This window comes from Gavialis gangeticus, unplaced genomic scaffold (genome assembly GCF_001723915.1).
Source record: "Gavialis gangeticus isolate Ggan-Ray unplaced genomic scaffold, GavGan_comp1, whole genome shotgun sequence".
NCBI lineage: Eukaryota > Metazoa > Chordata > Crocodylia > Gavialidae > Gavialis > Gavialis gangeticus.
In genome coordinates, this window is record NW_017729030.1 from 7,872,640 (window position 1) to 7,884,873 (window position 12,234).

Here is a 12,234-nt window from a genome sequence, read left to right on the forward strand (position 1 = left end):
ACACACTGACATGTAGAAAGGGGGGTCTGGGGGAGGAGAATCAGTGAAGCCCCGAATCCTGGGAAATACCCATGGTAGAACATAGGCACAGCTACACCTAGATCATCCCTAACCAGGGCTGTCCATCCTTTTCTTCAACACCTGCAGTGATGGAGAGTCCTCAGCTTCCCCAGGCAGCCTGTCACATGGCCTCACTGCTCTAACAGTGAAGAAGTTTTTCCTGATGTCCAGTCTAGATTTACTTTGCTGCAATTTCAAGCCATTGGTCCTTGTCCTCCTGTCCCTAGCAAGACAGAACAGGAGCTTCCCCTCTTCTTTATGACAGCCCTTCAAGTGTTCGAAGACTGCTGTCATGTTCCCTCTTAAGCCCCTTTTCCGCAAGCCTGTTCCCCCAGCCCCAACATGGACTGGGTCCCATTGCCCTGGGGAACTGTCCGGAAGGACACGCAGCCCAAAGTCTCCTCCTGCTTTCCACCAAGCCGTGCCAGGGATCCTTCATCTTGCATTGGCCTTGGCAGGATGGGCCCAAGCAGGCAAGATGCCCTGAAGGAACTGGGGGGAAGCGGTGTCACCCTCGCTTTGGGGTCGAGCAGCAAGGTGCTTGGGGAAGCGGAGGCAGGGAAGGGAGACCTGCTCTGCACCCCCATGTGTCTCCCTTGCCCTGCGCTCCCCCAAACACCACCATTATATTTATAGCGTGGCTCTGCCCTGCCAGTGCAGAAGCATCCCCCTTGCCTGCCCCAGTGGTTCTCCACCCAAGACACCCCTGAATAGACCCGATCCCTTCTGCTTTCTAACACTGTGACCCTGCATCAGCGTTGCCAGGAATTAATTATGAAATTATTGTATTGGAAGCTCAAAACGACTGTGTTTGCTGAAAAACTATTATACACTAAAAAAACATACAAATAAGCATGCAAAGAAGTCTTCTTATTTACTTTATATTGCTCATTGTAAATAGCCAGGAAGAGAGTGAGAACTGGGTCATCCAGGTTGAAGCATTTCTTTATTTTGAGGCAAGCAGTCATAAGAAAGTCTTGACAGCAAGCCCAAAAGTCCCATGGAGGTAATGTATAGTAAACCTCCCACGTGCTGTTAGAGTGGGAAGATCTTGGCTTTATGCCCACTTTATGGAAATGGGAGACTTCTCCCTAGCTTACCCTTGCGGCCTTACAGCTGAGGGCAAGCAAAACTCCGGGGCATCTGAACCCCAAGCCTCCAGGCGTGGGCCTGCAAGTAGGATGTCCGCCAAAGGTTTTGGAAACATCTGATGCCTCGGGTGGGGTGGAGGATGGTTGCGGGTAGTAGGGCCACTCCTGGTTCTGGACGGACTCTCGGGTTTGGAATTGATCCGGCCGATTTGGATTGGAAAAAAAAGGAAAGCCCCCAAGCCAGTTAAACCTGCCTGAGATCGAGCTGGGTCTTGCACATGCTGCATCAGTGAGCTGCCTCAGAAACGATCGTGCGCTCCGGACACTGTCAGTGCTATTGATCGTACCCCAGGCAAGGCTTGAAGTGATCGTGCAGACACGACAATGATCCTACACCTGACAAGCGGTGCAGACCCTGGGCCCCGGCCGGCCAGGGCAGGGCAGGGCAGGGCAGGGGGTCCCGGGCCCGGGCGCAGCCGCCGCGGGAGGGGCCGCGAGGGGGAAGCTGCCGCCGGGCTATTAATACGGCGGGCACATGCCGTGCGCGGCGCGGGACCGGATCCCTTGAATGTGCCCTTTAAACGTCCCTGGCGGGCCCTCCCCGGCAGGCGGGGGCGGTGCGAGGGCGGGCCCGGGGGATCCTCCTCCCGCGCGGGCGGCGGCGGGGATATAAGCGCGGGGTCGCCGCGCCCACGCCCATTTGGCTCTGCACGAGGCGGGGTCTCGCGGCCATGGCTGACCAGGCGCTCAGCTTCCTCAAGGACTTTCTGGCCGGGGGCATCGCGGCGGCCATCTCCAAGACCGCCGTCGCGCCCATCGAGCGAGTCAAACTGCTGCTGCAGGTGAGCAGCGGGGCGGCCGGGGGGAAGAGGCCGGGGAGCGCCCCGCGGAGCTGCCCCTGCGGGCGCCGGCCCAGCATCCCCGGGCGCAGGCTAGGGGTGACTAAATATGGGCAGCGCCTGCCGGGGTCTGGTTACAGGCGGGGGCAGGGAAAGGAGCGGCTCACCTCGCCCGGCCTGGAACCGCGGCTAGACTCGGAGGCCTGGGCAAGGGTCCCTGCGGTGGAGGGGTAAGCAGCCGCCTGGTTGGGAGACGCGGGGACACTCTTTGGGGGGTGGCAGTGCCCTTCCCCTGCTCTCTAGACCAGCCGCCTGGTTGGGAGAGACTTGGACAAGCTTGGGGGTGGCAGTGCCCTTCCCCTGCTCTCTAGACCAGCCGCCTGGTTGGGAGAGACTTGGACAAGCTTGGGGGTGGCAGTGCCCTTCCCCAGCTCCTGCAGACAGTTCGAACCTACATGAGCTTTAATGGTGGAGGGCCTTTTCTCGGGGCTGGCTGTCTGGGCAGAGGTGCGTTTCCAGGCCCGAGCTTTCCTGAAGCACTTCAGGAGGGCCGTGATGTGACTACAGCTGCCCTCTGCAGAGCAGATCCAAGTGCCCTTCACCCGTCCTACCCCCTCCCCCCTCACTTGGGCCTGGACGCAGGCAGGAGCGCTGGAGGCCATCCAACCCCCAGTTGTCTGACGAGCCTCTTTTTCCAAGGAGCTTCTCTTGGCTGGGTAGTTTGGTGAAGACCGTCTTCTCAGGCCAGGGGTGAGGCTTGAGCAGCTTGGTTCGGCTTCCAGTTCTGCAGGCAGGTGCCTTGTTGGCAAAACGTTTGTAGCAGGCCCTGTGCTTTAACACAGCATTGGTCAGCCTTGGGGTAAGACTGCATAAAGCACTTGTCTGCCTATCTACACGCAAGTGTTGACTGTTTTCTTCAGTGACAGACGCCTGTACCTTTCCTGTCATCTTTCAGATTCTATACTCTGAAATGAAAAGCACATGCTTGATTTCATGGGAAGAAGCAAGGAGTGCCCTATTCCTTCCCTTAGCCTAGCAGCTCTCAACTTTTATGGGCTCAAGGTAACCCTCACTGAACTCAAGGCACTCTCCATAACTTTTGTGAATTGAGTAGCACCCAGTTTCAAAAACTTACTTATATTTTACAGCGCTTAGATCCTTGCAGAGGAGTCCAGCAGTGGGGCTGGGGAATAAAGCAGACAGGGAGAAGCCTGAGCCAGGCACCCTGCTGAGAATCACCGCCTTAACAACATGGCGTGTGTTTGACTGCTTGCTTCAATATCCATCTCTGCCATTCTTTCCCTCCCCGTACAGGTCCAGCATGCCAGCAAACAGATCACAGTTGAGAAGCAATACAAAGGGATCATTGACTGTGTCGTAAGGATCCCCAAGGAACAAGGCATCATTTCCTTCTGGAGAGGCAACCTTGCCAATGTCATCCGTTACTTCCCCACTCAGGCCCTCAACTTTGCCTTCAAGGACAAGTACAAACAGATTTTTCTGGGGGGAGTGGACAGGCACAAGCAGTTCTGGCGTTACTTCGCTGGAAACCTGGCCTCTGGGGGTGCTGCAGGAGCCACTTCCCTCTGCTTTGTCTACCCACTGGATTTTGCCAGGACCAGGCTGGCAGCTGATGTGGGCAAAGGGATGAGCGAGAGAGAGTTCACTGGCCTGGGCAACTGCATTGTCAAGATTTTCAAATCTGATGGCTTGAGGGGCCTCTACCAAGGATTCAACGTGTCAGTCCAGGGCATCATTATCTACAGAGCAGCCTATTTTGGGGTCTATGACACAGCCAAGGGTAAGAGGAGGGAGCAGCGACTTCAGAGGGGGAATCTAGCAGATAAATATTCCGGCTTGGGCCATCAGGACTTAGCTACACTGCAGCTTTGCTCAAGTTTATAGTATCAGATCTGAAGTACTACAGCACACTTCAGACATTTGGACCTTTCCTTCCAGAGTGAGCACCCAGATGAGAGTTTTAGGAGCCTCCGATTAAAGTAGTTGGCAGTGTTCCAGTCCCTGCACCCCTTTCAGGGTTGTATAGTTGGCTTGTACGCAGTAAGGCTAAATTCTTACAGTACAAGTCTAGAAGAGATCTGCAACTGTTGCAGTCAAGCTTATGTCTCTAACTTTTGATTGGCACTCTTTTACTGGCTGGCAGCTGTATTGCTACTGCCTGGGACATAACAAAAGGTACAGGTTTCAAGAGAAGTCCTACTGACTTGCCATTGATAAGGCTCTGTGAATGAATGGAGTCTGGGTTAGGAGTCCCAGGGTGGGTTGATTTTTCTCTTCCGCCCTCCCCCCCGACTTTTCTGTATTGACCTTGCCAACTTGCCCTTGATGACAGGTATGATGCCTGATCCCAAGAATGTGCATATCATAGTGAGCTGGATGATTGCCCAGTCTGTCACTGCTGTAGCAGGGCTGGTTTCCTACCCCTTTGACACTGTCCGACGTAGGATGATGATGCAGTCTGGCAGAAAGGGAGGTAAGGATATGCTTTCTCTTGTACCATCGTTGCTGTAAGGGTTACTTTATCTTTGGGACATGGAAGTCTAAATCTAGAAAACCAGCGGTCTTCTATTTTACTGGCCTAAGCTGACTGAAATGATAACTTCTTAGTGATAAATCTATTGATGACTTTTTGTTCTGAGAATTAAGAGTACTTTACTGGGACTGCTTAGTCTATTTTAAATTCTTATTTTATTAATATCATTAAAAATGTTTTTAGTAAAACAGACCTGAAACTGAATTGCTTGTATGATTCAAGAGCCTCTTACCTGTACACTTATGTTTCCATAGCTGATATCATGTACAAGGGCACAATTGATTGCTGGAAGAAGATATATAAAGATGAAGGAGCCAGAGCTTTCTTCAAGGGTGCCTGGTCCAACGTGCTGAGAGGCATGGGAGGTGCTTTCGTATTAGTATTGTATGATGAGATCAAGAAATTTGTCTAAAGTAAACAAAACAACGTGGTTCAATTGTTCCAGATCTATTTTGTAATATATTACTTGTGGTTTAATGGGCAACAACATATTTCCTAGGGAAACTAAGAATGGAGGTTATGGGGCAAATCCACTTCAGAGAAAAGGATGCATAATGTTATTTAATGGTTGTCCACTAGATCACAATTATATTTTGTATGAAAATTCCTCATACATTTGTGTTGCAACCTACATGTGTGTATGTATATGTATACATATATATATATAAATTAATATCTTGCCAAACACCCAATAATGTATTGTTCCAATGTTTAGAATGCATTTCTTGAAGACCAGTTGATTTGCATACTGGTTCAGATTCTGATAATGTGAACACTGAATAAATTCAAAGTGGAGATCTTCAGACACTTATTTGTACTGCAGTAAATGCTTCTAGCCACTCAGCAGCAGCATAGCATACACAGCACATGGATGAAAAACATGCTGCTCCTGCAAAACTATATTTAAGAAGAAAGAATATTTGCAAATACTAAGTTTATTTGGCCTTGTACTCTATAAGCACCAGGTTATAGATTCTCAACCAGTATTTTTTCACCAGCTTTTTTCACGTCACAGTAGTATGGACGAGGTTCTCAACTCGTTCTAAAATTCACACAAACTTCAGAAAACTGAAACATGTTCAAGATTAAGTGCCATGCATGCACATTTCTACATAAGACAAAAGTTGAAACCAGTGAAGTCTGTTAATGTTCAATTGAACTTAAACTGAAACAGTAAAATAAATTGGTTTATAAATCAAATCCACTTCATTTTTCTCCTGTTGTTTCAGCCCAAGTTATTTGCTATCTTAGAGTACTCTTGCTTAAAATAAGTGCATGTGATGTACTTATGAACATCCTGTGTTCATGACTGTGTTTTGGGTACATTAGTTAGCTTCTCAAATAATTTAGGATTTTATGGTTCTGTTCCTGCCCACTGAGGTTGTGAAAGAGCCTGAAATAGTCATAAGGAGTGGTATGATATTATAATCTAAAATATTATACGAAAGGGTGACTGTAAAGACAGCTTCATAATAAGTCACTAGTTCCAGATAGTTGTAATTTCTCTAGGAAAAAATATACCTGAAAGATTTATATTACAAAGATATTTTAACCAACAGAAACACTTTTGGGGGGCAGGGAGAGGAATCTATCTAGTGATTTGATTTATCAATTAAGATTCTTTGAGTGTACACAACTGAACCAAATTAGGGTTTTTTTTTTAATTCAGGCATGGTATGTACATAGCGCTCAGTAAAATTGAACTCCAAGTCCTGTATTCAAAAATAGTTACTTGGAAAATGTCACAACAATTGAAAAACTTGCTTTATGTATTCTAGCTATTCAAATACTCTATCTGAATAGATGTCTATGCTTGCTATACAGCCATCAAGAAAAATAGTGCTTAGATGTAAACTAGGCTTACATAAATGATTTAAATCCTTGGTTCTGCAAAAGAACATAATATATGCTATTTACTCCCACTACCACCATCTTCAGCTGAAGTTAAATCCAAGAAATTAATAATTTTGTGAATGTACATGTGAAAAAGTCAAACACTTTCGGTACTTTCTGGTATTTCTGCAATTCTATCAAAAATGTTTCAGAAAGATGCAAAGGTAATAGTATGTGGGGGTGAACGCAGTAGGCAACAAATTTTAGTGACGTATTTGAAAGGCTATAGGAATAACTAAGCCTTAGGAGGCTGGCGATTTTCCACCTATATGAATGGAAATAGCTGAGGTCTAGGGTATACTGTATTTTCGACAAAATAATGTGCCTACAATGACAGTAGTAATAGCTGCATCTGGACTCTGGAATGTTAGGACCCTCTCTAGCAGGAACCATCCTTTCTCCTATGCAAATTTCTTCTCCTTCTGGTCCTGTTTCCATAGTCTGCTTCCCGTAGACCTGGGAAGCAGAGGGTGAAAACCTTGCCCATGAAGGTAGGAGCAGATTGAAAAGAATGAAGGTAGGTCTTTGGCAGGCAGGGGGAGAACTGTGGGGGGAAAGGGGCATACAGTGGTGCGGTCACATCCCTCTTCAGCAGTGTAATTCACATGCCAGCAGCTCTAGTTCCCCGCAGATGCCTGGGTCCCCTGCAGAGTCCAAGATGTGGCTGATAGAGAATACAAGGGGGAACAAAGCAGAAAATGGGTGAGGAAGAGGGGACCAGCCCACACCATTGCCACTCTTCGCAGTTGACTGGGCATGGGGGAAGCCCCAAGCCGTTCCTGTCCTGATTTGACCAGAGGCTCTGGGAGTGGCTTCATAGTGTGTCAGTCTCCATAGTAGTAGCAGCAGTGTGTGGGACCCTGCTCCTTTCTGTTCCCCCAGGGTTCCCCTGCCAGCATGGGCTGTGCAGAGGGCACCATGGGGGGCCCAGGGATTACTGTTTCAGTAAGTGGTCCATCCCCCTCACCTTCCAGCACTTGCTTCTGGCCAGCAGGGGAACACTTGGGGTGGGGGAGCTGGAAAGGGGGACCCTCCCATTGCTGCTGTCCCTGGCTGAAATTGTCATGCTGTGCAGCTACTTACCGCGACCCTGTTTGAAGTGGGTCAGAAGCAGCTCTGGGACTTCCCACACTCCCAGGTCAGCCAGGGACAGTGGTGGCATTGGGTGGGTCCCTCCTTCCTATGACCGGAAATAACCTCTGCTGGGGAGGAAGATGGGAGGGGAGGGGAGGAGAGTTGCCACTTAACACCAGAGCGGTGGGAGTGCCTAGAGTGGAGTAGGGAGTAGGGGAATCTTACCTGGTTCAGGGACTCAGAAAAGCCCCCTGCTTGGTGCAGGGGGCTGGACCTGATGATCTTCCGAGGTCCCTTCCGCTCTTACAATGTATGAATCTATGAGCTGCAGGCGTGGCACAATTTGCCTGTAGGGAAGGGGGGGGGTGGAGAACGGGACTGTAGCCACTGCTGCAGCACCAGTCACATCACTTGCAACCACCTTGTTTACAAACTCGTGGATCCACCCATGTTGGCAGATGATGGAGGCTGAGAGGAATGCCTTTATGACAGTATGGTGCAAATAACATGGAACGGGGAGGATTGTAGGTCACACAAGAACAGCATATTCATGTCCAGGGCCTTGCTATGAAGCTGGCTCATTCAGCAGAACTCCGAGATATGTGCTTAAATCTCACTGTTGTCAGTTAGATATAGACATGTGCTCAACTGCTTTGGTCATCTAGAGCTTTACCAAGAATGTGAATGTTGGCACTGAAAGTCCCCTGGAATTAATTCAAATTGCCTCATAGGCGAGCAGGATGAAATGGAAACATGTTTTTTCTGGGCTACCTGTCTCTCTGATCCTGTTTTTTTCAAATGCAACCTACTTGGGCTGTTGCTATTATCTTTGCACACTGCCATATAGGAAATTATATTAACTTAGCCTAACTATATAGACTGTTTCTAACTTTATTTCACTGACCAGACCACATACAGTTATTTCATAGATGCTCTTGGTCTGCCACAAGCAGGCAAAAGTGTTGATAAATAGTCCTGTAAAGAAGCTGGGGGTGGGTTCTGCTACATGACTGATTGGAAATTGGATTTAATGCAAATATTTAGATGATTCTAAACAGAAAGAATTAGGAAACACTGTCAAGGAGAATAAATGAAGTAGGAGGATGAGCACGCTATTAAAGTGAGAGTGCTCCCCTCTTGCCGCAGAATTTCAGCTTTTTTTTTTAATGTAAGTGCTGCGTTAGGTAACTTTAGTGATAGTGATTAACACTGCCCAGATTTCTATAGTGCTGGCTGATAGTCTAAAGCAGGAGCAGAGAAGTTTAAGGCTGATCCCTACCATTCAGTTGTCTTAATTTCTGGAGAATTTACCTTGATGTAACAGCAAAAAGGCTCTTTACCCACAATCATTGAGATCTTCTTAATTAGGTTCTGTGGGCATCATTAAGAAAGTTGGAACTCCGTGAAAGCTGCACTCCTGTTTATTCAGGCAGTTCTGCAGTTCAGTCTCAACAGCTAGTTCTCTGAGCATTATTCCCTTAAGTTTTTATCAACATTAGGAAAAACTGTACTTCAGCACGTTGCAGTTCAATGCCAATAACCACAGTTCAGTGCCGACACTGATAGTATAAACTGAATGGAGAGAGATGCCATTCTCACATCTTTACCTAAGCCAGCACAGAAAAACTAGAGAGAAACAGGCTGAGGTGACATGGAAAGCTGCAAGGGAAAGTCTGCAAACCATGAACTGAGCATAACCTATGGAAAGATGTTTGTCCAAGTCTGCAGCCAGCCTCCAGCAAAGGGAGAAATAGCAAAATATAAGAGTCAGAGTGGAAATCACCTGGTGACACACATTCCACAGAAGAGAACAGGACATCATTACTCTGGACCCAAGAAGGGGGATGCAGAGCCAGTGATGAAGGGGTATTTGCATGCCCTCCTGAGCTCTTCAGGATGACTCAACCTTGACTCAATGCAGATGTCCCAATGGCTTTTTTGCTTTCCTCTGGCCATTTGGCTCTACTGGTCAGATCTGAGAAAAATAAGCTTCTCTCCCAAGCACTATCCAACTGTGACAGCACAAACATGCCGTTGCTCCCAAAAGGCTGTGCAACTTTTCACAATATGATCTTGTCTTTTGTCTTACCTACTTTGGTCAATAGTGAAATAGCTAGCAGCACTGGTTTTAAAAAACAAAAACAAAACTAGCATGGGATATTGGAATAACGCCTCTCCCATTTGCATCTAAATAATGCTGAATGGGACAGACTTCACATTTCCCGAAGCTGTCATTTCAGGCTATCTGCATAATTACACAAACATTACTGAGTTGATTACAGTCAGCTTACCTTTTGAATGGTTACTTTACCATCATAATGGGTAGACTTACATAAAAACATAGCATAAATTCATGGTCACAAGATGACAGTTTCAACAGAAGTTACCAGTTGTCCAAACCAAACCAATTCAGGCCCTGGGAATAAAATACTGAAGAACACTGTGAGGACATAGTCACACTAGATGAGGAATGGCTCCTCTCTCTCAAATGACAGATGAATACTCCAATGGAAAGACCCTTTCTGCCCCTACCATGTTTCCCTCTGCTTATCTGCTATCCTTTCCTTATAGTAATGAGGAGTGTTCTCACTGCAATTATTTGGGCCTGTAATTGGAGTAGGAAAGAGATGAGGAACTTTACATGTTTGTCACCTTAGGGAACAAGGTTTTTTCCTGGGATGCCATGGACTTGCTTGCCTGCAAGTTCCTATCCCTACACTGCTAGGATGCTTCTCTTCCTGCAGAATGACTCAAATTCTCCATTAATTGAAAAGATGAAGGATGTTGGCAAAGCTGGAGAGTAGAGCTACCTAATGGCAGGTAATCCTGGCAAGAGAGTTAAGCAGTGCTGGAGTGACGTTGTAGGCATGACAGTCCAGGAAATAAGGAAGAGACAAGGATGATTTGTGGGGTGATATATTTTACTGCATCAGCCAAGACAGGTGACGAGCACAAGTACCCAGGTAAGTGACAGGGGTCCAGATAGTCCTGGGATCAGGGGGGAGGTGCATGCACCCATAGGAGGTCTTAAATGCCTGTACACTAATGCTTGTAGTATGGGGAACAAGCAGGAGGAACTTGGCCTCCTGCTAGCAAACACAGACCTGGACATAGTGGGGCTCACTGAAACCTGGTGGGATTCAACCCATGATTGGGCAGTAAACATCAAGGGCTACAGACTGTTCAGGCAGGATAGAATGGGAAGAAAAGTGGGGGTGTGGTGCTAATGTCAAAGAGCAATAAACGTCCTCAACAAACAGCATGGGGTCAGAGAAGGGGCAGACTGAAGTGCGCGGGGTTAGAATATAAGGGGGTTGGGGGGAAAGGGGCTCAACGGTGGGTGTCTACTATTGACCACCCAACCAGGGGGAAAAGCTGGACTGGGATTTTTCAGGTCAGCTTGCAGTGGCAGTTAGGTCAAGAGACACAGCCATTATGGGTGACCTAAACTACCCAGACATCTGCTGGGAGGAGCAGTCAGCCAGGTCTGACTGCTCACGTAGGTTCCCAGCCAAGATACAGGACTTCCACCTAACCCAGGAGGTGCACAGTCCCACCAAGGGAAACACTTCGCTGGACCTCGTCCTGGCCACAGGCGACGACCTGGTGAGGGGACTGCGGGTTTTTGAGCACCTGGGCAATAGCGATCATCGCCTGCTGGAGTTCATGATTCAGTGCAGGGTCCTCAGCCCTGGATTTCAGGAGAGCCAATTTCAATGAGTTAAGGAAATTAGTTGGGGAGGCACTGAGGTCCTGGGGAGGAGGGGAGTTGAGAGTCCAAAACGAGTGGTCATTCCTTAAGGAGACAATCCTTCGAGCCCAAAGGGTGACAGTCCCAACGCGACTCAAAGGGGGCAAGATAACTCAAAAGCCCCCATGTCTCACCATAGGCATTCAGGAACATCTGAAAGCTTGAAAGCTAAAAAGGAGGCGTACACCCAGTGGAAGGGAGGGGCCATCACCAAGGAGTATTATACCTCCATTGCTCAAGACTGCAGAGGGGCTGTTAGGAAGGCTAAGGCGGAGACAGAACTAGGGCTAGCAACCAGGATCAAAGATAACAAGAAGTCCTTTTTTAAATACATAGGGAGTAAAAAGAAAGCACCAGGTAATGTGGGGCCCCTGCAGGACATGCTTGGCAATCTGGTGGTTGCACCAGACGATAAAGCTGACCTCTTTAACAGATTCTTTGCCTCCATTTTTCTGGGCAGGGACCAGGACATCCCCCCCACTGGGATCCCAGACGGACTCAGGAGAGGCACAGCCAGGGCTAGGATCAGAGTGGACCTAGTTAGGGAACTTTTGGTGGGGCTGGACATGTTTAAATCAGCAGGTCCAGATGATCTCCACCCCAGGGCGCTGGGGGAATTGGCAGCGGTCATTGCAGGACCCCTGGCATGGCATTACGAGCACGTGGTGCTCTGGCCAGGTGCCAGAGGACTGGAAAAGGGCCAATGTGGTCCCCATTTTCAAAAAGGGGAGGAAGGAAGACCCAGGAACCTATAGCCCTGTTAGTCTTACCTTGGTCCTGGGGAAGCTCTTTGAGAAAATTATCCAGGATCACATCTGCAAAGGACCAGCAAGGGAGATTATACTTAGGGGCAACAAACATGAGTTCATTAGGGGCAGGTCCTGTCAGACAAACCTGGTTGCCTTCTATGACCACATCACAAAATCCTTAGATGCAGGTGTTGCAGTGGACATAGGCCTTCCTAAATTCCAG

At 48.2% G+C, this 12,234-nt stretch overlaps 1 protein-coding gene across 1 annotated transcript; it reads left to right on the forward strand.

Moving 5' to 3' along the window:
- The first annotated feature begins 1,823 nt into the window (after positions 1 to 1,823).
- SLC25A4 (solute carrier family 25 member 4) lies at positions 1,824 to 5,265 on the forward strand. The gene is made up of 4 exons (XM_019521914.1): positions 1,824 to 1,993; positions 3,305 to 3,791; positions 4,344 to 4,484; positions 4,799 to 5,265. Exons 1-4 carry the CDS (start codon positions 1,883 to 1,885, stop codon positions 4,954 to 4,956), a joined length of 897 nt encoding a protein of 298 aa, XP_019377459.1. The 5' UTR covers positions 1,824 to 1,882; the 3' UTR covers positions 4,957 to 5,265.
- The last annotated feature ends 6,969 nt before the right edge of the window (positions 5,266 to 12,234 follow it).